At 50.9% G+C, this 25,413-nt stretch overlaps 2 protein-coding genes across 5 annotated transcripts in view; both read right to left on the reverse strand.

Moving 5' to 3' along the window:
* Sfxn5 (sideroflexin 5) overlaps positions 1-16,378 on the reverse strand; it is a 121,215-nt gene extending 104,837 nt beyond the window's left edge. For both annotated transcript variants that reach the window (XM_057779024.1, XM_057778260.1), the window contains exons 1-2: positions 16,219-16,378; positions 590-658 (exon numbers count right to left, since the gene is read on the reverse strand). In XM_057779024.1, the coding sequence (XP_057635007.1) occupies positions 590-658; positions 16,219-16,320 (171 nt within the window). In that variant the 5' untranslated portion in view covers positions 16,321-16,378. The remainder of the gene's footprint in view (positions 1-589; positions 659-16,218) is intronic.
* Positions 16,379-17,721: 1,343 nt separating this feature from the next.
* The window catches only part of Rab11fip5 (RAB11 family interacting protein 5), a 40,579-nt gene continuing 32,887 nt past the window's right edge, over positions 17,722-25,413 (reverse strand). Inside the window, exons 4-6 of one of the 3 annotated variants that reach the window (XM_057774119.1) lie at positions 23,306-25,003; positions 20,204-20,393; positions 17,722-19,983 (exon numbers count right to left, since the gene is read on the reverse strand). In XM_057774119.1, the coding sequence (XP_057630102.1) occupies positions 19,780-19,983; positions 20,204-20,393; positions 23,306-25,003 (2,092 nt within the window). In that variant the 3' untranslated portion in view covers positions 17,722-19,779. Of the gene's footprint in view, positions 19,984-20,203; positions 20,394-23,305; positions 25,310-25,413 lie in introns of all 3 variants that reach the window. The other 2 variants (XM_057774112.1, XM_057774128.1) reach the window with 2 other exon arrangements.

The raw sequence follows: 25,413 nt of genomic DNA on the forward strand, positions 1-25,413 counted from the left end.
GGATCTTTCGTTGGGCTGGAACTCACTGATGGAATACACTGACCTGCGCAACTTTAAAGGCACACAATGCCATAATAAACTAGATATTAAAAGCCATGCACAATGGTGGCCTCGGAGAGACGGGAACTGAGCACGGAGGATAACGAAAGGTACCTACCTTTTGCTCTGCTAACCACATCTAGACTGCTTGATACCCCCTTCCTGCCATGCTGGGGATCTAATCCAGGGTCTTGCACATGTAGGCAAACACTATATCGCTGAGCCCCACCTTGAGCCCAGTTTGAACTTTTGTGCTGGGTATATAATTTACATAATTGGTAACATCATTGAGGTTTTCAAAAACATAAATGCTGTTTCTCTCAAAAGAGTACAGTGAGCACCAATGGAATCACGGGAGAAGGCTTTGGGCACATGTAGGAACGCCCTCTTGATTGACTGAGCTAGACAAATACAGAGATGGATGACTTTCCTTTTACCTCGAACTTCCTTACCCTCTTCACCCCCTCATCGGTTCTGAGCACCCGTACATTCCTGAGTGACAAGACACAAAAGCCAGGGGCCTCCACTGAGAGTGCCAGCTGTGACTCACCTCACTGACAAAGAGTGTCCGAGGGTCAATGATGTCCAAGAAGTGCCGGAAGCGACCGTAGAAGGATGTCTGCGGAAGGAGAGGAGAGGAGGTCAGAGGCTGTACCCAAGCTCAGGACACTGACGGCCTCACCCACAGTACCCAGGATCCCCCCACGTGGGTGATGGAGGCTACCAAGCCCTCAGTCCTCCTCCCAGGGATGGGAGCTTCCTAAAATCAACGCAGAGAGACTATTAAGATCCTTTAGTCCCAGCATTCAGAAGGCAGAAGCAGACAGATCTCTGTGAGTTTGAGGAAAGCCTAGTCTACAGAGTAATATTTAGGATAGCCAGGGCTATAGAGAGAGACTCTTCTCTATGAGAGAGAGAGAGATCATGACTGGGGCTAAAGAGATGACTCAGCCATTAAGAGCATTAAGAGCACTTGCTGCTCTTCAGAGCACCTGAATTTAGTTCCAGCACCTACATCAGGTAGCTCACAACTGCCTGTAACTTAAGATTCAGGGGATCCAATGTCCTCCTCCAGCCTCTGTGGGTGGCTGCATTCATGGGCACAGACACACAGACACGCATCTTTTAATATATATATCTCATGAGTTCTCCAACCTTTCCTCCGAGTGTCCCCCATGTCCCCTCCCTCCTACTGTTCCAAGATCTAGTCTGGGCACTTCTGTAACACTCAAGCATCCCTAGGTACACGGGCACCTTCCTCACTCAGGAAATCCAGAGAGAGAGAGCTTGCCTAGCCTCATAGGCCCTCTCCAAGGTTCTGCTCTGCCTCCAGAAAGCAGCTGCCACAGGCAGAGCCCAAGTATGGCAGTTCCAGCTCACAGCCCAGACCCTCCTTCAGCTCACTGCCCTGTTGCCACAGTGAAGTGTGGAACAGGAGACCAGCCTTGCCCAGGAGCAGGGGCCCTGGAAAAGGAGGGCTTTGTTGTAAGCAGGCCACAGGCATTCAAACATGATGAAAGGGAACTAAGCAACAGGGCTGCTGGGCCTTCTGCCTGAGGACAGAGCCAATAGGGCAAGACTGGGCTCAGAGGGAAAAGAGAAGGTATTGGCTCAAGGATGAAGGGGCAAGATGCAAGCGCTGGGGGCTTCATGCCTCACTGCGCTCTGGGCTTGGCCCCAAAGTCCTCCGCAGAGCAAGGCTCTCCAAGTACCACTCTCTGCACTGAGAAGGAAACAGGCCTGCCCCACTCACCCCCTCAGGGCTTCCCAGGGCACTGCAGTGACTCCAGCCCTTGTTCTTCCCGGAAAAGACCCTGCAAGGTCCCTGAGGGATGTCAAGGGTCTCATTCCAAGCCTAGTCTCTACTTCCATTTATTGCCCACCTGCCATGCCTGCACGGGGGCAGCTCCTCCACAGCGACTTCCATCCCACCCCTGGGACGGAGCAGAGACCAGACTAAGCCTCAGCAGCATCTTAAGTCAGAGATGCTCTTTCCTAACCTCCCACAGCCCGAGTGGAGGGAACTAGTCTCCACTTGAGACACACACACACGATGTTCATTCATACCATCCTGGCAAAATTTCATCCCTAAGAATACAAGAAGAGCCCCCACTGCACCGTCCATGATTGGACCAACAGTTTATAAGTGTGAACACCATGTCAGCTCGTGTGTTCAAGTGACAGTTACGATATAAAAAATGATTTTGATTTCATAAAATGTATTCAGCAGTGAGGGCCCAACTTAATAAGGAAGGAGACAGACGGATGGATTCTTTTTTGTGGCACTGGGATCAAATCCAGGGCATCAGGCATGCTAAGCAAGTACTCTACCAAGACACAGAGATACAAAAAGATGAACAAAAGGCCCAAATGATATCCAGCCTCTCAAAAAAAAAAAAGGTTTCCCCCCAGGAAGTGGCTTATTTCAGGCTGGCACAGAGAAGGGATAAGATGAAACTAATATATTTTGTAGTTCGAGAAAGTGGTAACGTGGCTGGAAAGATGGCTCGGAGGTTAAGCACACTGGCTGCTCTTGCAGAGGACCTGGATGTGGTTCCCAGAACTCACATGGTGGCTCACAACTATCCATAACTCCAGATCCAGGGGACCCAACAGTGCAGACATACACGCACAAAAACACCCATATACATAAAAAATACTATAATAATAAAAAATACTGTATCCAAGTCAAGTGTCCCGAGCACAGCGACCAGAGTTCTAGCATGAAGCGGGGATGGACGTGACCTGCCCTCAGGCAGCTGGGACGAAAAGAAAATACCTAACTGTGTAGGGCAACCACACGACCGACAAGCAAGTGCCCTGCTTTGTTTCCTTCCAGATTAAAGACGTCCTTGACAGTGGCCTCCGCTCTGCTGTGTTTCCAGATTCTCTGGTCACCTCTAACAAGGGTGGCTCAAGCGCCCCTTGCTAGAACTAGAAGGTCACTTAAATAGACTACAGACCAACAGACAAGCTGGTGTGGTGGCGCGCACCTCTAGTCCCAGCACTGGGAGTCGTTTGAGGTTAGCCTGGTCTACACAAGAAGTTTTAGGCCAGTCAGGGCTACATAGTTGGACCCTGCCTCAAAAAAAGAAAATAAAAAGGTAATATTCTATTTTAATGGACATAAAGTACAAGCTGGTAAGCTAAATAATGCATTTTTCTTTTTAAAAAATTATTTAATTTATACGAGTGCTTTGCCTGCGCATATGTGTACCACGTGCATGCCTAGTGCTAAGAACAGAACTCTGGTCCCGACGAGCGCAGCACATGCTCCTAAGCACCTCGCCATCTCTCCTACCAGTGATAGACACACCTGATGGCACGCTCGAGGAGACTGGGCCGGCGCTCAGGTGCTCCCTCTTCTCTTTGGTTGCTGGCTTCCCAGACAGACCTGACATACAGTGAGTGTGACGGGTAAGCAACCAACAGTCTTGAGGCTTCCTGAAGGGACTGTGGCAGAGCACAGCTTCCACACGAAGGTAGGATTAGAAATATCAGGCTGAGGGAGATGCGGATGAGCACGGGTGCAGGTGAGAAGGGCATGGCCGAGTGATGGGACTTCTGGAAGACACCCCAGACGACACTTCCACCTGCTGAGTCACCTGAGGTCTATCTTGATCCTGTCTCAACCTCCAAAGGTCACCCGTTCCTCCCTACCACAGCCACTGTGTGTGTGTAGGGAATGGGGGGAAGGTCCCAAATAAAGCATTTGCTCTGCAGACCTCTGCAGATGGCTGTTGAGCCAGGCCTGGGAAAAGTACACAGTGCAGGCTTGCAGTTGCTGAGAGCCATCAAGAACTGACTACAGACAACAACCAATAACCAGCAACAAACTTCCTGACCAGAGCTCAAAGAAGACATCACAGAGCACACCGGAAACACCCAGATCTCCTCTGGTTTCTTCCCGGGGTGAAGCAGGAGACATGTGCAAGGAGCTACGGGCTATGGTCCAGAGGTGGCAAAGGTCACTGAGCCCACGGGAAAGACTGTGGTCAGAAATCGATACCCATGTCGAAGTAGACTGCTCATTAGTTTCCCGACTGCTCAGACCTAAATAATCACACAGAAACTATATTAATTGCAACACTCTTTGGCCTTTAGCTCAGACTTCTTATTAACTAACTCTTACATCTTAAATTAACCCCATTTCTATTCATCTGTGTATCGCCATGAGGTTGTGCCCTACCAGTAAGGTTCTGGCTAGCATCTGATGGCCATCTCCTTCGGCAGCTACATGACATCTCTCTGACTCTGCCTACTTTCTCTCTGTACCTCTATTAGGATTTCCTGCCTGGCTTTACTCTAAGCCATTGGCCTTTAATAACCCATGGCAATAAAATATAATCATAGCATACAGAGGGGAGTCCCACACCATGCCCTGATTTTCATCCACTGTTGAACACCTACTGTGTGCTCCACGCTGTGCCAGCAGCTAGAAGAGAGCCAAGCTCACTGGCCACCAGAGAGGGAGGAACTCATGGGATGTCTAGTGTTCCAGCTATAATCTAAGGCCATTGACCAGGGTAATGAGAGCAAGAAGCATGTTACTGTCATGGAGAAGATAAAAAAAATCCTGTAATGATCAATTGTGGGAATTGCAGCCCCGAGTTGATATCCCTGCCCCCATTTGAGGTGCTTATCTGCAAGGAAAACATAATAAATTCCCTCTGCTCCTGGAGCGGGGAAGGAAGGAATTTTGAGTGCATGGTGACCGGTCCTTGATCCCTGCCAGGGTCAGGCTACAGTCCCTTCGCAGCCCCCTCCTCATTTGGTGCAGTGGTATAAAACCAGCCCAGCAGACAATAAAGAAAGCTGTTCCACCTCAACCTCCTGCTCTGTGTATTCATTCAACCTGGACACCCTCCGCCGAGACTCTTGGTTCCAGCCCGCGCTGGCGCAGCAATCAATTACATTTGAGATATGTAAAGGCCTTTCTAGATCTTTTCAATAAGCGCTTAGAAATAGAGGCTCATAAAAGGCACCCTGAGTTGGGATGCTAAGCACACAGCCTGGTCCCCCAGAGGCCTGCTCTTGAGTCTAGCAGTCTTCCTGACTCACTGTAACAACGGGACTATACAGCAAGGGAACGGTAGGGACTCTGCCAGAAAAAGACAAGAACATTCAGCACAGAAGGCCTGCTAATGGTGTGCTAAGATAGAAACAAAGCCAGGTTACCAGGACAAGAGCTGACTTAAGTCTAGACTGAGGCAGATCACAGGGTGTTGTTTCCATGAAAACTACAAAGTTAAGATCAGTGTTCAGTCTTGGGACCAGAAACACGATAACACTAGATGCTTGGGGTGATTATGAAGCAGAATGGCTTGGATCTGCCAATCTGAAGTATATGTGGGAGCTAGGGATGTAGCTAAGTGGTAGAGCCTAGCATGGCTAAGGCTCAGGATTTGACCCCTAGTGCTGTGAGAAAATAAATAAATAAAATCAGAATAGGCTGGGCGGAGGAGCTGCCTCCAGTGGTAGAATGCTTACCTATCACAGGAGAGGCACAAAAGGAAAATGTGCATGCCTCGAGCTTTTTAAAGTATATATACATATGTGTGTGTTCATTTACACGTATATCTGTGTACTTGCATGAATTTATGTGCACCACATGTGTGCGGATGCGCAAAGAGACCAGAGGGCATTGGACTCTCTGTAGCTAGAGCTCCACAGAGAAACCCTGGAACTGGAGTTCAGGTGATTGTAAGGGGCCATGTGGGTGCTGGGAAGTTAAGTTGGGTCCTCCACAAGAGCAGCAAGCACTCTTAACTGCTGAGTCATCTGTCCAGCTCTGTATGTTTGATTTTTGCTGACAGTACTAAAGCAGCCAACTTCCGGCTACGGTCATCATGATCTCAGGGAATGGAGTTTCTTGGGGATTGGGAGACTGATCTGTAGGAGGACACTTGCTTTCAGGCATGTATGCTAGGTGAGCAGGGTGGTCCACATATAACTCCAGCCTTGGAAAGCAAAGATGGGGGTCCCAAAGCAAGGTGGTTTGACTGAGAAACCCTAGCTCAAAGAGTAAGATGGGAGGATGATGGAGAATGATTCTTGGCATCAACCTCAGGTCTCTACATGCAGGTTCACACATGTGTATGCACACAGACATACACGCAGAAGCATGCAGAAACATACATACACATACATGTCAACCACATACACACACACAGAGGAAAAATGGAGAAGCAGGACTGAGCAGCGTCAGTACTTAGTTGCTGGTATCAGTTCTTATTATAAACAGTGTTTCTGAGTTTTGTCAAAAACACTGTTTCCAGCCAGGGGTAGCAGAGGCACGGAATCCCAGTATATGGGAGGCAGAGGCAGGCAGCTCTTTGTGAGTTTGAGGCCAGCCTGGTCTACAGAGAAAGTTTCAGGTCAGCCAGAGCTTCACATAACACCCCAAACAAACAAACAAACAAACAAAAAACATTGTTTCCCTGCAGGGAAAAAAAAAATTTATCTGTGTCTGCCCCTCTCTGTCTGTTGAATGGAATGTGGTTTTTACTTTCCCAGTCTGACTTCATTTTACTTTCTCAGTACTTAAAAATGTATAGTCATCTCCTCCTCCACCGCCCCCATTCAGCCCCATCTTTGCTCGACCACACCGGGCAGTTTTCTTCTTTACTGGAAGAATGAGTCAATGAAACCAATTCCTTCCCTTTCTCTTCACAAGCGAGATGAGTCAGCTCACTGTGGGTAGTGCCCGCCCCCTGTAGCCCCAAGCTACCCCCATTCCCAGGTACAGCCTAGAAATTGCCTGAGAGACCTGCTCGCCCCGGTCCCAGACTCTAAGTTACCCTTCTTCAGGAAGGACTTGCACAGGGTCAACTGTGGGCATCGGCAGGACCCTTCGCCGAGTCTATTAGCAGCCGAGGCATCTGCACTGCGTCAGCACCAGGGACGACCAGGGACTTCCCCGGCAGGCCAGATCTCCAGGGCTGATTCCACTGGTCTGGGGTGGGCTTCAGACACCGGCATCTATTGGATACCTACCCAGGGGCTAGAGAGACGGCTTAAAGTTTGAGTGAAAACCTGAGTTTGATTCCCAGCACCCACACTGAACGCCTCAAAACTACCAATAACTCCAGATCCAGGGGATCTGATGCCCTTTTCTGGCCCTTAGGGGAACTTATACTGACATGTGCAAGTATATGCACGCTCATAATTAAAAGGTACATTTTTAAAATGATATTTGCCCAGTGCTCTGGGGAACTGTTGAGTCCCCTCCTCAGCACATCCCCCAAAAGCTACTTTTGGCAACAGTCAGCTCATGGAAGGATTCTAGAAGTTCATTCCAAGCAAACTAAATGAGAAGCAGGCTTACAGCCACACGATTCAGCCTGCATCAACCTCTCAACTTTGATGTGATGGGTGTTCTCTGCCACCCGAAGTCTCTCTGAATCCCACAGGCAGCCTGGCCTGCTGGTTGAGCATATGCTCTGACCCCCCAGGCATCTGAACAGGTAAATGAGATTCTGAAGGAGCAAGAACATTAAAGAACTGAACGCACCAGGCTGGAGAGATAGTTCAGTGGTTAAGAGCACCGGCTGTTCTTCCAGAAGACCTAGGTTTGATTCCCAGCACCAACACGGCAAATCACAACTGTCTGTAACTCCAGTCCCAAAGGATCTGATGTTCTCCTCTGGCCTCCATGAGTACTAGGCACATACATGGCGCAAAGACATACATGCAGGCAAAACATCCATTCACATTAAAAAAGACAAAATAAAAGACAGACATGGAGGGGGAAGTAAACAAACCAACAACTGTAATTCCGCATAGGTGGAAGGACAAACAGGAAGAGGCCTGTGTGCTTATTTCCTGTTCTGGGGCCTAACCCGAGTCTGAAGGAAAGATTGGGGCGGGGGTGAAGGAAAGGAGGAGGGAACATGCGAAGGGGCTGGAGAAGAATGTAGTAGCTCCACAGATGGAGCGGAATGCGTGAAATACCGTCCTCAAGATACACGGCTGTCACACTTGTGAACACGTGAGACCACGCCAGTCAACATCCAGCATGGGTGGAGGAGGGGCTCATGAGGCCTCACCCTTAACAAGGAGCTACAAGCAGCTGATTACTGCGGGGGATGGAGAGCCGTGTCCTTTAAGGGTGTGGCTGCTGGCAGATCACCCCAAAGAAATGCCCCAACTAGACTCAGAGTTATTTTAAAATAAACAAAAAAGAATATGAAGGTGGGAGAGGAACATGTCTGGTGGGGTCCAGGGTGAGTGGGAGGGGAAATGGGGCTGGATATGACTACGACTAAGACACACACACACATTAAGGTTTTATTTTTAATTATGTATAAGCTGTATGTCTGTGTGCAGGTATGTGTACATGAGTGTACGTGCCAAATGGAGCCAGAGGTATCAGATCCCCTGGGGCAAGAGCTATAGACTGTTTCAAGTCGCCTGCCATGGGTGCTGGGAATAGAACTCAGGTTCTCTTCAAGGGCAGTCCACACTCTTAACCACTGAGGCATCTCTCCAGTCCCCCAGTGTATATGAAGACATTTCCCCCCTCAGAGACAGGGTTTCACTATGTAGCTCTGGTTGTCCTGCAACTCCCCATTTAGACCAGGCTGGCCTTGAACTCACAAAGATGTACCTGCCTCTGCCTCCCGAGTGCTGAGATCAAAGGCATGTGCCACTATGCCCAGCATTAAACTATTAAAAAAAGAAGAAAGAAAAAGAAAGAAAGAAAGAAAGAAAGAAAGAAAGAAAGAAAGAAAGAAAGAAAGAAAGAAATTGAAAATAGAAGGAAGGTCTCAGAGGCTCCTGGGAGGTGAGCTGTCCTCTTTTCACTAGGAATGCAGGGTAGCAAAAACAAGGCAGAAAAAAAGGGACAAAGGAACAGGTCAACCAGCACCAGAGACACAACCAGCCACATCCTTATGGAGGGAATTCTACAAGACAAACACCCCAGTTCCTTCAGCATATGTGAGGGGGGACGAGGGAGCAAAGCAATACGCAGAAGGAAGAGGAAAGCTATCGCATGTTATACATGCAATCACTCTTCCGAGGTTGGAGGGAGAGAGGTGCAAGTCCCAGGTCACGCTGGGCTCCACAGGAAAACATCACGTGAGACTGTGGGGTGTGGGTGTTGCACAGGCCTATCCTCCCAGCCAAGCTGCCACCACCTTCGTCAGATCACCGTGACTACCTGAAAGAGACCATCACAGCTGAGCTTATTGAGTGTGGTCATCGGCTCATAGAAGGAACAGCAGGGAAGGTCTTGGAACCCTCACCTGCGTATCCAGTCCCTGCGCCTCCCAAACAGTCATAAGCAGCTCTGTCCTAACTGCGCATGGTCTCAGGTTAGAGGGCATAGCTGGGGAACAATGAGGGGAGGGTGCCCCACCTACACAGCCATGGGGGAGGCACTCATCCATACTAGGTAGGATCTTCCAGCATGGCAGCTTTCCGGCTCCTGTCTCTGCCGCCTCTTGCCTCTGCCGGGCTCTGTAAGCTGTATACACTGGTTCCCCAGAGTGAACTCCAGGGGAATCACACCTCGATTTGTCTTTGGGGCCTTGGGAGCAAGGATAGGCACTGTTCCCATCTCTTAAAGGGAAGGCGTTTAAGCAACAGTGGAGTTTTGCACAGGGAGTGTGATTCAAACAAACCAACAATTTCAAAAAGCAGGTAACTCATTATTTGATGCTAAAAATAATGAGGGTTGAAGGGATAGCTCGGTGGTTAAGGCACTGCTGCTCTTGCAGAGGACCCAGGTTCAAACCCCGGTACCCACATGGTGGTTCACAACTATTGGTAATTCCAGTTCCAGGGATCTGACAACCTCTTCTGACCTCCAATGGCACCAGGCATGCACATGGTGCACAGACAAACATGCAAGCAAACACTCATATACAGAAAATAAAATAAATAAGTCTTTTAAAATAGAAAAGAAAATAGAAATAATGAGAGACTGGAGAGATAGTTTAGCAGTTAGAAGCTTTTGCTGATCTTCCAAAGGATCTGAGTTCTGTCCCCAGAACCCATGTCAGACAGCTTGCAATGAACTGTCTGTAACTCCAGTTCCAAAGGACACCTGTACACTTGTGTGAATATAAACACACAAACATAAATAAAATATTAAAACATTTTTGGAAAAAAAAAAAGAATAGGTCGGGCAGTGATGGTGCATGTCTTTAATCCCAGCACTCAGGAGGCAGGGGCAAGCGGATCCCTATGAGTTTGAGGACAGCCTGCTCTACAGAATGAGTTCCAGGACAGGCTCCAAATCTACACAGAGAAACCCTGTCTCAAAATAATAATAATAATAATAAGTGTAGTATTGGTGGCACATGCCTGTAACCTCAGTCCTGGGAGATAAAGGCAGGAGGATCAGGAGGTCATTCAAAGTCATTCTCAGTCATAAGCAAAGCCAGCCTGTGCTACATAAATCCCTGTCCAAAAAAGAAAAAAAAAAAAAAGCTGGGTGGTAGTGGCAGTGTAATCCCAGCACTCAGGAGGCAGAGGCAAGCAGATCTCTGAGACCAGTTTGGTCTACAGAGTGAATTCCAGGACAACCAGAACTACACAGAAACCCTGTCTCAAAAAATAAAAAATAAAGAGTAGGGAGAGGCTGATGTTAACACTAATTTTTATTAATTTTTTAAAGATTTAATTTTTTAAATTTGTGTGTGTGGTGTTGCTCTGGAAATCAGAAGAGGGTGGGCATTAAATCCCCCGGAGCTGCAGCTACAGGCCGACCCCTGATGAGGGTGGTGGTAACCACTGAGCGACCTGAACTCGGGTCCTCTGGAAGAACCATTTGTATGCACTCTAAACTGCTGAGCCACCTTTCCAGCCCCCAGTTTTCAAATCCCTACAAGCTGCAATGTGAAGAACACTTGCTTCTGGAACACGTTTCCTTCAAAGCCTGAGGCTCTATCTCTCTATCCATGTGAAATGCACTAGTTATACCCAAACTAAAGATATTCTACAAAATACCCCAGTTCTTCCCAACACAGTCAAGGTAAAAACAGAAGAAAAGTCTGAGAAACTCAGACCAAAGGATACTAAAAAGATATGTAACCCAAAAGCACTCTGGAACCCTAGAAATGAAAAGAGACATTAACATAAAAAACAAAAAGTATAACCAGGCAGTGGTGGCACACGCCTTTAATCTCAGCACTCAGGAGGCAGAGGCAGGTGGATCTCTGTGAGTTCAAGACCAGCCTGGTCTACAGAGTGAGTGCCAAGACAGGCTCCAAAGTTACACAGAGAAATTCTGTTCAAAATAAATAAATAAATAGTACAATTCAGTCTGGAGTGTGCTGATTTTTATTTATTTTTTTATTATTCACACATTAAATAGATTTTTGGTTTTGAATTTGTTTCTTTTTTAGTTTTTACTTTTGGCAGGAAGCAGTTTCAAGACAGGGTTTCTCTGTGTAATAGCCCTGATTGTCCTGGAACTCACTTTGTAGCCCAGACTGGCCTCAAACTCACAAAGATCTGCCTGCCTCTGCCTCTAGAGTGTTAGGATCAAAGGCACGCACCACTATGCTTGGCTTTACTTTTACTTTATGTGTATGACTATCTTGCCTGGATATTGTGTATGTTCACATGTGTGTCTGGTGCTGGCAGAGGTCAGAAGAGGGCACCAAATTACCTGGAGATAGTTGTCAGCCACCAGGTGAATGCTGGGAATCAAACCTTGGTTCTCCACAGCCTCCACCCATTTTTGTGAGACACCTCGTCCCGGATGATCTGGAACTCATTACATAGACAGACTGACCACAAACTCAAAGAGCTCTACCTGCCTCTCAGAGTGGTGGGATTAAAGACAAGCACCACCTCACCCACATATTTAACTCTTTGTATGCCATACATGTGTGGATGCCCACAGGCACCAGAAAAGGGTGTCAGATCCCCTGGAGCTGAAGTTACAGGCTATGTGAGCCACCTACCTAACATGCATGCTAGGAACTGGATGTGGGTCCTCTGCAAGACCAGCAAGCATCCCTAACTGCTATACCATCTCTCCAGACACCAATTTTGATTTTTTACTTTTGACAAATGTACCTTGGCTCTGTGAAATAATAAAGAACCTTGTGTAAGAGTAGTTTGGGAATTCCTTGTTCAAACTTCTGTAAACCTAAAAGCATTTCTTTCTTTTTTAAGTTTGTAAAACAAACCAAACTGGGTGTGATACCTGGGGAACCACAGCTGAAGTTTTCCCCTGTTCTCCACACTCAGGGGAACACAAATGTAACACACACATGCACACACACAACATACACAAATCTTTATTTTTAGATCTACCCCCTGACCGGTTAGTAACTGAAACAGCAGGATGTTCAGGTTTGCATCAAAGCAATTCATTGCCTGTGAGTGGGGAAGAACACAGGCGAAATAGCTTGGCCTTAAAGTGGCAAAGCTGATGCTGAATGATGGGCAGCCAAGGGTTAGAAGATGAAAGGCTCTGGATTTGTGGTTGAAACCCTCCTGAATAAGGAACACTGACATAAGCAAATCTCCCTGATACAAGTACCTTTAGCCTGCCCACAGGACTGCAGCCATGCAAAGTGCTGACCTGCCTCATTGGATCTCCTTTTTGTTTGCTTTAAAAGTTCATAAAACAGCCGGGCGTTGGTGGCGCACGCCTTTAATCCCAGCACTCAGGAGGCAGAGGCAGGCGAATCTCTGTGAGTTCAAGTCCAGCCTGGTCTACAAGAGCTAGTTCCAGGACAGGCTCCAAAACCACAGAGAAACCCTGTCTCGAAAAACCAAAAAAAAAAGTTCATAAAACATTAATTCACACCCCCCACACCTTAAAAAATATAGTTGATAGTAAATAAGCCTGGACTCCGGAGCTAGGCTGTCTGGGAAGTCACTGAATCTGTGAACTGCAACTCTCGCCTGAAATTAGAGGACCTTGAACCTGTCACAAAGAGCTGTAAAATTTTCATAAGCCAATATGCAAAGGGGGGAGGGGGTGTTTGGCCACCATTATCATCTTATGGAGAGAAAAGCAGCCATGGACAAAACCCATCCATTCCCCTTTCTCTGCTCTGATCCTGCTCATTGCTGCCCCTCCCACTACCTTCACAGAGAGAACCCGGAGAGAAGGGCTTCCAGAGAGAGAGGAAGACCTCAGTCGCCAGTCCTACAAAAAGCACTCAGACTAGAGCTGTAGCTCGGTTGGTAGCATGTTTGTCTAGCATGCACAAGGCCTTGGGCTTGGCCCCTAGCACCGCATAAAACAAGGTGTAGTGTTGAATGCCTGTAACCCCGCATTAATCAGAGGTGGAGGCAAGAGGATCAGAAGTTCAGGGTCATCCTTGACTACGTGGTAAGTTTAAGTCTTGTGAGCTACAGAGACTCTGTGAGGGATGAGGAGCTGAGAGAGACTAGGTGGGGATCCGAGCACTCCTTGAGTGGGCTCTGGGAAAGGACCATGGTTTACAGACATCTGTCAGGCCAGTGCAGGCTACTACAGTAGTAGATACCTACTGTGTACCAAAGACTGAGAACAGGACCCAGACAAAGATGGCTGGGCCCAGACAGGGAAGTAGAGACATGAGGATGAGATATTCAATGTCATCCTCAGCTACAAAGTTTAGAGACCAGCTCCTGAAGGACCCTGCTCACTCAGAATATATGTAACAAACTACCATGCCTTTAGAATTACCTCTTGAAGAGTGGAACAGTGTTGCCATTTTACAAGATTCCCAAGGGACAGTTTAAATAAAATTTGACCAATCGCCCCAATCAGACTCGTAAGTCAATTCCATTCAGTTCCACAAACCGCACTGCAGAGTCTCACTAATCCATAAAGCTCGGTGACACCCTTCTGCCACCAGACACTGTGCCAATGTGATAACCTAACAGTGGAGGAGGACTACGTGACAAGGTAGACAGTCCCTGATCCCATGGATCCTTCAAGGAAATGATTCTTTGTAGACACTGTAAAGATGAGGAGGCGCAGAAAAGAGTTGAGAGGTGTTTCAGCCGATGCCCAGAGATGGGAGGGAACAGGAGAGGTCTGAGGGCTGAAAACCAACCAGTATGGTGGAAAGAAGGGTGCAAGTGAGGAGTCACACGTCAAGGAGTGGGCATTGCAGAACTTGAGGTCCCTTCAGATACAAAATCTGTACCTCAAAAATAGGGAAGAACACTGCAGGTGTTTAAGGATGCTGCGTGTGTGGGAATCACCTGATCAGACCGCATTGCTGGGACTCTGCCTTAGAGAAAAGGGAAAGGCTGGAAGAGGGCCAGAGCAGGACTGGAAGCCCTGTCGGAGGCTCCCACATTGGCTCAAGAAATACATGGCGGGGTCTGGCTTAGCCTGGGATAGGCCAGCTATGAGACTTGTTGGGGAGAAGCAATCACAGCTCTGACTGGACTGAGAGGACTATGAAATACGGAGAAAAATCTAGGTTTATGACCCTAGCACATGGGTGTAGGCCGAGCAGTTTGCAGAGGCCGGGGCAGGTGTGGAGGAAAGAGAAGTTCTCAGCATGGGTGAATCAGATCTACTGAGCACCCTTTCTTATAAGGCTACTATGCTGCCAGCAGTGGGGGCCTCAGCAGAGGTAACGGGACATGAACAACTGCAGGAACTAAACCTCCTCAAACACACTCCACCAACGATCAGAGCAAATAGACCAGCAGAGAGCCAATAAAAGGTGACCCACTAAATGTCTGTTGGGTAAACAGATGTCCCAAGTGCCACCCAAATACCAAACACCAGGGAAAGAAACACTTACTCAGGGCATGTCATTAAAGCCTAACTGCCTAAAGCCCTTTTCTCAAAGTTGAAGGGTCACAGGGAATACTACCGAAAAGTAAGCTGCGAGGATCGCACTAGGGATGCAGGGGGGAGTTTGGCGGTCTAATAGGACCAGTGGCTCCAAAGACAGAAATGTTTCCCAGTGGGGGGTGAAGACCAATGGAGAGTCACTTAAGGCCAGGCACAGGCACCCCTAACCGCGTCGCCATAGTTGGCATTTTACACTAGCGGGGACATTAAGCCTCTTCAGATTCCTACATACTGAGACTATTTTTAAAAGAAATCAAGTCCCATTTTAAAACTCTGGGGACATATTCTCAGAAAGCTCATCTCGGTGAAGCTGTGGGCTGAATTTGGACCCAATCTCACCTCCGCGCCCGCCCCACTCTAAAAAAGCCACTGCATTTCACCTTTGTGGCATTTCCTTTCTTCCTTCAAAGTTCTTTCTAGCACATCTGCTACCCCCAATCCTGGCAAACCCAGGCTCACTTCAGTTCTGGAGGCAGAGGGTCTGCGGCGTTGGAACGCGCCCCCAGGCCCCTGGCTCACAGACCTAGATCTCCAGTTTCATAGCCGAGTTAGTGGTGCCTGGCCGGGTTCTTGGGTTTGTGTCCGGGGGCTAGGCTAACCAGTCACGGTGGGTGCACCCCGAAGAGCCCAAGAGGGTGTGGATGGGGGCCAGGGCTGCGCAGCGCCAGGGAGCATCGAGTGCGAGACTAGGGCGCGCTTGAGACCCTCGGGAGGAGCGCGGCGGCTCCGGAGGATGACACAGCGTTTCCCCTCACCCGGCTCTCTCCCGCGTCCCAGCCGCATCCCCGCAGAGACCGCTAGCAGGCCGGCAGGTCTCGTCACTGAAGCCCCGGCCCGGGGATAGGGATTGAGTCGCTGCACCCATGCATGTGGTCCCATCCTGGGGTGCACGTAGCACCCTGCTGGAGGTCGAGGAACCGGAGCGTGACCATGGGGCGTGACCAGGGAGTTTTGCCCCGCGACTATCCCGTAGCTCACAAGGAAGGCCAGTTCCACTCGGGGAGAAGTTGAGAAGCGTCCCAGCCACACCACCTACCAAAGCAGCGCAGGACCGGAACTTTGCGCCAAAGGCGCACTTGCCAGAGAGACCCTTCAGAGCCGCTCGGACCCGGGACCCGCGACCCGCGTGGCCAATCACCGCGCGACGCGGACGGGGGCGGTGGCAGGGCGCGGGCATCCGCGGAGTGACTGCGCCACCCGCCAATAGGAAGCCACAGTGGGAGACCTCGCCCATCCAGTTGACCAATGGGAAAAGAGCGGCTACAGCCGAGGTCCCCCGCACTAGCTGTAGGCGCTGGTGGCCGCGGGTTGAAGACCCCTCGGGCTGAAGTGACTTTGCAGGAGAGTTGACTCGACTCCCTCCCCTGTGCCTCCTTCCCACCCACGAGCCGCAGCCCGGGCCTCACCTGCTGGAAGCGGGGCTTGCCCAGCTGGAAAGGGGGAGCATCAGTAGAGGCGTTTGCGGGACTGGCCGCCGCCGCCGAGGCTGTGGTCGCTGTATCCGCCATGGCCACTGACGCCCGCAATCTCCAGCCCTTTTAAAATGTCCCTCCTCGGCCCCCGCCACAGTTGCCTCTCCCGATTGGCCGTGAGCAACCGCAGCAAGCAGGGCGCGCAGGGCCTTGTGGGAAGTGTAGTTTTCCCCAGCTCTGAGCCTGACAACCCCAGACTGCAGAGAGCTGCACCCACGCAGACCTGGTTTCGGTTCCCGCCTCCAAAGCAGCAGGCATTGGCATTCCTGGGAATGTGTGAAGGTGCGAGTGTACCCGTGGTCCTGAGTCTTACGACCAGGAACCTCCTACAAACGCGGGCCCGACCCGGGACTAGATAGGCAAGGACTCCAGGCAGAGTGGGGTTAATTCAGAAGGCCTTCAGCAAGGAGTCGCACTGCGGGATTTTTCTGCAGTTTCTTCTATCATAACCCTGGCTTGAGACATTCTGTCACTCTGCCTCTCTCTTAAACAACATGCTACTCATACTTTTACCATGGTTTGATGGTGTTAAGATTCCATCGCCCTACTTCTACAAAGTCTGCTTCAGGATTCTTTTGCCTAGCTACATAACTAAACTATGTAGCACAGGCTGGCCTCAAACTCGTGATCCTCCTTCCTCTGCTTTCCAAGTCTAGCAGACCAACTGTGGGTTTAATTATCTTTCCACTGTATGGTGTGTGTGGAGTGATTTTGGTTCGATAAATCTTCAATGCAGGTATAGGAGGGGTCACACTAGGAATTCAAATAGTATTGGGTGAGTTAAGCATCCTGAGAGACCCCACACACACACCTTTTTTTTGACTCAGGAAGTTCCTTCCCAAGCCTAATTATCAAATACCAGCAACAGGGATTCACTGGGAGTACAAAGCACACCGCGTAATAAACATACTCTCCTGCAGGATGGCGGGGAACGAGAGCGCTGATGGTGGGGGATGCTGGGCTCACTCAGGACATAACTACTTGATTCTAGGGAAGCCTCCCTCTCTTGATGGGCTTCAGAATTAACTTGGGGCTGCCCTCCTGTCCTTCCAGATACTGCATGAGCAATAGGTGGCCCACATGCTCATTCACTCACTAATGGCTGAGCCACAGGAACAGAACTCACAAATGATCCTAAAGTTGAGGAAAGATGGCTAACTAAAGAACAGTTTTTGGTTTTGGTTTGTATCTTACCTCCCCTCACTAAACTTGGTGACTTCAGAACAGAAATCACAAACCTTGCCCTCTTTATTTCCCCACAGCACTCACTAAATATATGCCAGTGATCAGTGCCCAGTTAACACAGGCACCGTAGGCAGCATTGCCCATGATTTCGGGACAGTGGCATTATCACCCAGGAACCACACTGCCTTTTCCCATAGGCAGTCTCATTCACCAACTCATTTCAAAACAAGAACACACCAGGCCAGCTGTGGTACACGGATTCTTTATTCTTCATAAAGTGCTCAAAACATGAAGAACAAGCTCTTTATAGACAGGAGTTTCAACTAGGAAGACAAACGGCCGAGCAGAACTGTGCCTGCTCACTGTCTGCCAGCTGCACTCTGCAATGTGTGGTGTGGAGCAGACACAAGCAAAACCCTGGCTTCAGTTCAGAACCTCTGTGCTAAGATACCCCCTGCCCCGGCCACATAGGGAGGCCAAACAGCAGGAGTGGGTGAAAGATGAGGGACAGGGCTGGAACCACAGAAAGCCCAGAGAAATACCTAGCAGAGAGGCTTGCTTCCTCAAGAGGCACTCTCCAATGCCAGTGACACCCCGCCCCCCAACACACAGAGTGGTCAAAAGTCTTGGAACTGGTGGTTACTTTCCCCATTTCTGAGTTGACCTAGAGTTGGTAACTACACTGTGGGGGCCCCCATTGTGGGGTTTCATCTGCTCTATGCTGGCAGAAGATTGACATCATACAGAGCATATCCTCCTGAGGTGTTCTGAGTGAACTCATGATCCTTAAATTAAGAGAGTCATTGCCTTTCCACTGGGCCAAAAGCATCTTTTCAGCATCCCACCTCTTTCACACATACTTTTTGCTAATGCAAAGCCACCAAGGACCCTACAGATGCCATGAGGAGACCTGCTGTATTCACAAGCGAACTAGAAGCTGAACCACAGGGTAGATACTTGGCTTCAAAATGCACTTAGCCAAGCCAGGAAAGATGGAAGGGGTTGGTGAGCAAGAGGGAGGCTGCACAGCAGCTTACAGAACAGCTGGAGAGCCACAAGGCGTTTCCTAAGCACAGGTGTCTCCTGAGGCAGAGGGAAGTCTCCCACTTCCAGACAAGCCCACAGGGTCAGCACATCTGGGACCCAAGGTCAGATACTGTAAGTTGCAGGGTATCCCCAGGCTTACTGCATGCTCAATTTTTATCCCATGATGCTCCAAATGGAGGGCAAGGGAGGAGCAGGAGGTGGGAGGAAGACTTAGGGGGTGGCAGCAGGTTTGCCAGAGTCTTAGATGAGGTACTTCTTAGGGAAGCAAGAAATCTGATCCATATTCCCCTTTCAGGACCCTAACAGCCATTTTCATGTGCTCAGTGGGAAGGCGGGGACACCACGGCCAGAGAGAGGTCTACACCCACAGACTCTTGCCCTCACCCACAAAAGGCACATTTTAATTGGTTTCTAAAAGTTCTGACCCCACAGCAGCACAGTTTTGGCATCTGGACAAATGATAACAACAGACATGGAGGCCTGATCCCCAAAACATGAGCAGTCCAAAGCGCCAACCTGGGTCTCATGTTAGGGAGGTAGGGAGAACCTCAGGAGTGAGGAGTCAGTCTCCCTGCACCCAGCCCACCACCCATCATCACTGGGACATGGAGTGGGAGGGTCTGAAGAGGGGCAGGGAGCAGCTGAAGAACACAAAGACACATAATACCACCACCACCGCCACCACACTGTATACATGCTCCACACACACAGCCCCAGACAGAAAGAAAGACAAGACTAAACTACACAGGCTCCCTACTCTTAGGGTACAGGCACAAGGTTGAGGTGTAGGAGCCCCGGTTGTCTACAGTGCACAGACAAGCAAGCAGCTTGGTCCCCATCCTAGTCCCAGTAAAATACTAGAGGCCCTCCAGGTGCTGGAGGGAAATGGAGATGAAGGGCCAAGAAGAAACAACTGACTAACCTCATAGGTGGTTAAATCTGTGCTGGCAACAGTGTTGCCCTAGATACCACAGCTCACCCCAGAACCCACAGCTCATTTCTGCGCCATCTTAACATCTGATATCCTTGTTCCAATTCTTTGGGGGGGGACCCAAAGCTACAAGTGTGAAATGGGCAGGTAGGAAAGACCCAGGGCTCTCGTGGAAGTTCAAAAGGGTCCCGTCCATCAACCCCAGCAGAGGCAGGATGGGGAAGGGAGCAGAGAGTGATCATGAGGGCAGGCTGTGCCCTACTCAGGTTGAGACAGGTCAGTGGAGGGCATTACACAGGTCCTCACCAACCCTCCAGGGATGGACTGAAGGGTTACTTGGGGGGTGCAGGGGAGATCTGCAGCAATGTGGGCGAGGTCTCCATGATCCTCACCAGCAGCCGGTCAATGTAGCTCTCCAGCTCCTGCACATGCTCGTCTCTCTGGCTCAGCTCACGCTCACGCTGCAGGAGCAGGCCAATGAGCTCATCATGAGTCAGGTGATAGTACTTGGCCGACTGGTCCAGCACAGCAGAGTCCTAGGGCCAGACAAGATGGAACTAAGAAGAGGAGGCCCAGACCTTCCTCCAGCTAGCCCACAAAACCTGTTTCCCCACTGCAGAAGCCCAGACTCTGCAGCAGCCCCTCTCTAAGGTCAGAGGTGTCCTACCCCACTTCAGAGCTGAGACACAGCTAGCTGCTCTGCCCTTGGCACCACCTGTTCTCGCGGGGGCCTCCTCACCCCTTGCTGGGCCTTACCTTCAGTTTCTTGGTGTCCACAGATGGGCCAAGCTGAGATGCTGGAACCACAGACTGGATGCTACCAGATGTGACAGTTTTGAGCTTCTCCAGTCCGCTGCTCAGGGCTGTGCTCAGGCTGGTGCGGGTCTGTTTCCTGTCGGGGCTGGCCTCCACTGGGGCAGCACTGAGGGGCTTCACGGGATGGGGACTGCAAGACAAATGGGAGGTGAGCTGCAGGAGGGAAGGGCGGCACAAAGGTGGAGTCACTGTCTCTGCACAGCCACCTGGCCTGCTGGACAGCTGATGTCCTCAGGGCACAGGGTCCTGCACACCTCAGTCCACCAGCTGCAATCCAGTGCGGACAACTGGCCTACGGACTCCTGTACCTGTACCAGCCATTTCCCTTCCCTTGTCATCTCCACTTTCTCCATTTCCCAGCTGCCTAGCCCGTGGGTATGAAAATGTCAGGTTAAAAGCAGGAGAGACCCACACATGGGCTTCCTGCCATCACCCCTCTCTAATGGTGGCTTACCATAAGCTCAGGACAGGACTGCAAATCTCTTCTCGACCTTGACCCTTCCTCCTCTCACGACCTGCCCAGAGCCCGTGGACTGACTTTAGTTTCTCACTCCTCACTTCCCCTGAGAGCACTCAAGCCAAGACCTCAGTGCTGGTAGCCCAGGCCAAGAGAACTGGTGGTGTCCCCTCTTCCACCTCAGAGCTCAGCTACAGACCTCTCTCCTTCTTCAAGACCTGCAGCTAGCGCTCTTCTCAGGCTAAGCTGCTAGCTCTCTGGCTTCGCTCTCCTCCTTGACACCTGCTATCTCCCAGCTGCAGCCCAGTTGCTACCTCGAGGACAGTTGTATCCGTGGGGTCCACCTAGCCGTACCAAGTTTCTCTCACACCTGTCTTTTCCAGCAGCAGCCCTCTGGGAGACCCTCTACCTTCCTCCTCTCCTAGCTGCACCTGCCCTCCAGCCACCCACTCCCTATTCTGCTAAAGGATAATTAATGGCTTTCCACTTCTGAAAATTCCTTTAATGACTCTTTTCTAGGTAAGATCACAAACTCTTAAGAAAACTTGGGCTTTGCTGTGCTTCCTGGCCCACAACTCCACCCCTGCCGGCCATAAACAACGATGATCTTTTAGCCCTTACAAAAACTATTTCTAGCTAGACATGGTGGTGCACACCTATACAAATAGCACAGCAGAAGTGGAAGCATCAGGAGTTCAAGGCAAGCCTCTGCTAGGTGAAATGCACAGCCCCCCCACACACACACAAAAAAAAGATATTTCCCTACCTGGGGGTACTTTCCTTCCAAAAACTTCTTACTGCTCTTTCAAACCTATTCGCAGTCCCCTCTTCCAGGAAGCCTACTGATTCCCTGAAGCTAAAATAATCCTCTCCTGGGGTGCCTTAGCACCTACTTATGTAAACTGTAAGCAGCAGGCCCATAAACCAGCTAACCTGACCTGGGGGAACCTCATAAATCCACTCTCACCCTACAGGGGCTTCAGGCCTTCAGGCAATGAATAGGAAGCAAAGCCACTTAGTCTCTGCCGACTCAGGCTCCGCCAACCTGAAATAGCACTGCTCCTAAGGACAGGGCTGGTGTTTAGTCTCACAAATATGAAAGCATGTCAAGTCCCCACACAGGGCAGAACAGTCCCATCACCTTAGGGTCTGCACTGGAGATGGTATGAAAGAAGATGGCTCTAAGGCCACCAGTCTGAACAGTTACCCTCAACCGCAGGGAGGTACCCCCTCGGGAAGCAGCTAGAGTGCTGGGCTGTCAGCATGATCCCCCGCTCAACCGAGAAAGAGACAGCTCTATGCACCCATCACTCCACAGGGTAAGGTCATGCTCCATATAAACATGAACTGAAAGCGATTCTGAAAAGGGACCCTGTAAACAGTGTGTATACATAGAAGTTATACTGCAAGACTTGGGCCAGATGAATACAGTATGATCAGGAGATGAGGGAACCATAGTCACCAGCTCCTTCTCCCCACATGGGGGTGGGAGAGGGACACAGCCCCATCCATCACTTGGGGGTCAATTCCCTCCCTGACCTGATTTCTTGGGTGTCACCAACCGGTCCTACTGCTTCCCTCACTGAAATCTCCCTGTTCACCCACCTAGACTGGGAGTTTGTTGGATCTGGCACAAAATAGATGCTCAGCAAACCCTGGGCAACTGAACATGAGCCAGCAGCTACCTGCCTGAGCAGGCTGGGGGCCTCACAGAGGCCAGGGCTAGATCCTGAGGATAATTAATGGCTTTAATTAATGCTCACCACGTCACCTGGCCCAGTTGCTCTGCTCCTGCCGCCTTTGTCCAGGCCCCTACAGCACCACTGTCCCTCTGGACTCTGCTGTCCTTGCCAAGTCACACGCACTGAGGCTTGAGCCCAAGGCTCGTGACCGCTGCGCTCATCACCCCCACTACCCTCTGGTGAAGTCTTGCCTCTCCATTCTGCCCAAGGCCTAATGTCATAGAGACCACAGCCACATATGCACAGCTGTTCAATCAGCTGCCCTAAATGGATGGGAGCCCAGCCCAGAAAACCAATGACAAGACAAGCCAGTGAGGCACCTGCTGCAGCCAGAGAGCCTTTCCTACAGATTAGACCCTCTGCCAGCCCTCTGCTTCCTCACCATGTCTGGACAGGAAAGTGCTGTGGGCCCACCGCTACCTGCTAATATTCTCAAGGCCTAAAGAAGTATTGCCCACCTGTGGAACCCCACCCCCAACCATGGCATCTCTGTGCAGCACATACAGTTTTCACCCCCATCTCCTGCCAGGGCATTCTGACTCCCCCAAACCTCATTCCTCAACCACTATCCTTGTCAGATGCTATTTTCCAAACCCCCAGTTTGTGGGGTCACCCAGATGGTGCAAGGTCCTATTTATTAATAAACAGCTTCAGAACTAGTCCTATAGAAGCTCACAGGTTCAAAGCCATCACCACTTACCTCCACACAGAGCAGACTGTTGCCATGTGCCCTTGGCAAAGATAAAGCTGGACTGGAAAACACTTCTACTCCTGTGTCACTATGCCCCCCACCCTGCCCTCCCCGGTACCTTCCTCCTGGGAAGGTTCTGAGTGGATGCTCACCTGCCACTGGGCTGGAGCTCCTCAGCTGGTCGTGTCTCCAAGGGCAGAAGCGCAAGCGGGGAGGCTGGGGTGGCTGCAGCGTGGTCTTCCCCATATGGTGTAGGGGAGCCCCCAGTGGGGGAGAGCTCATGGGGACCAAGGGGTGAAGCTGACTCCTCGGGAGGTGAGGAAGAAGAGGTCAAGGGCCAGGCTACAGGCAGGGGAGGGCATGGAGGGCCTGGCACCCCATGGCGGTGGCTAGCCCAGGGTGGAAGAGGGGGAGGTGGGAAGGCAGGTTCTGGGGGTGTGGGCAACTCTTCTGGACCAGAGCGGATAGAGGATTCCCTTGACCCTGGTGGTGATATGGATGGGAGACTGGGGGGATCTTGGCTCTCCTGACATAAGAAGGGATTCAAGGCATCCTCCTCCTCCTCTGAGGCCCACAGATCAGCCTGCTGAGGGGTGACTGAGAGAGGCCCAAACCCCTCTTTGGCTAGCTCCTGGCTCTGGGTTTTAAGGTTCTCACCTGTATCTGAAGTCCCCCAGACCTTCTGACTCAGCAGAGTAGAGCCGGTTGAGCTATGGGATCTGAGGATGGGCCCTTCAAGGCAGCTGGTGAGCCTAGTGGGACTGGCCCTGGATTCAGGAGCACCAGTATCTCCTACCAGCTCTTCAAGCTCTGGCTCACCCATCAGGGTCCCAGAGGGCAGGCTGTGCAATCCCTCCAACTCTGGATTTGCCCCCTTCTCCTTGGACTCTTGAGGACCAACAACCAATGCACTTGGGGTGATTTCTTCTTCTATCCCTGGCCCCCCACTATCCAAACCCCCTGTAGCATTCTCTTCCTCCTCGTGGTCCTCCTCTTCCTCCTCCTCCTCCACCTGGGAATTTGTGGGTGTGAAGAGGCGTGGTGGCTTGGGAGGTGGTGGGCCAGGCCACGGCCCCTCATCTAATCCCTGGTCAGGCTCTGGTTCTGGCTCCAGCTGCAATGCAGGGTGCCCCTCACTCTCCACGGGATGCACAGCGGCTGGTGATCCAGGCTGCACCTGGAGAGGAGGCGCCTCATCCGACTCTCCCTGTATGATGGATGACGCAGTCTCAGCTGTAGGAGAAATGGTGAGCACATCCCAAGGCCAAGAATCCTCCACTGTGTTCAGCTCCTGCAAAAGCTGGCCTCCATCTTGCGGAGCCTCCTCATCCTGGCCCCCAGGAATGTCATCTGAACCAGGAAGTCTCTCCCACACACTGAGCACTTCTGGGGAGCTGAATAGAGATGCCCCGCTATCTGCTGGACTCTGCCCAGCTCCCACTTCTGAGGCAGGAAGCTCCCGGTCTGGCGTTGAGGCTGAGGCTCGCAGGTGCAACTGGGCTGCTCTGGAAGATGGGTGAGTTCCTGAAGACCCAAGGGGTCCTGGGTCAGACACACTTGTGCTTGGCTGCTCCAGTCCCGAGTCCACAGGCACCCTGGGCTCCAGCCATATCCTGCTTCCATCTCTTTCTCCCCCAGGGTCTCTCTGGGGCTCTGCTGCTTTCAGTGCCATGGTCCCAGGGCCTGGGTCTTGCAGCCCATCCTCCTCCAGCCCCATTTCTGCAAGGACCAGAATCTCACTCCTGGCCTCTGGCTGCAGCCTGTCAGCAGCAAAGATGTTGAAGGTGTCGTCCCACTCAGGCAGGGTTTTCCCAGGGGAGGCCAGGGGGGCCAGGCTGGCCCTCGAGGCACTGGGGAGAGAGGGAGCAGGTGAAGGAGAATTTAGTGCTATGTCGGCTTTGAGCTCCTCGAAGAAGGGGTTGCTCTGCAAGGAGGTGAGGAACGGGTTGGTGACCCCCAAGAATCCAGATGGGGTGGCTTCAGGGACAATGGTGGCAGCAGCGGCAGTGGCAGCAGCAGGGGAGGTGGCTGCAAAAAGGTTAGTGCTTAGCATGGGAGCAGCAGCGGGAGCAGGAGTAAGGGGGGCCAGAGCCTGGGGGGAGCAGGGGTGAGGAGGAGCAGCTGGGTCAGATTCTACCTGAGGAGACACGTCCAGGCTGTGGAGAAGACAAAACCATGAGCCTCCTGGTTAATTCTGAGACTGGAAATATCCCTGCCAAGTACCATCCCTACTCCCACCTCCAAGCCAGGTACCACACCA

Source organism: Chionomys nivalis, chromosome 1, assembly GCF_950005125.1.
Source record: "Chionomys nivalis chromosome 1, mChiNiv1.1, whole genome shotgun sequence".
NCBI classification, from domain to species: Eukaryota; Metazoa; Chordata; class Mammalia; order Rodentia; family Cricetidae; genus Chionomys; species Chionomys nivalis.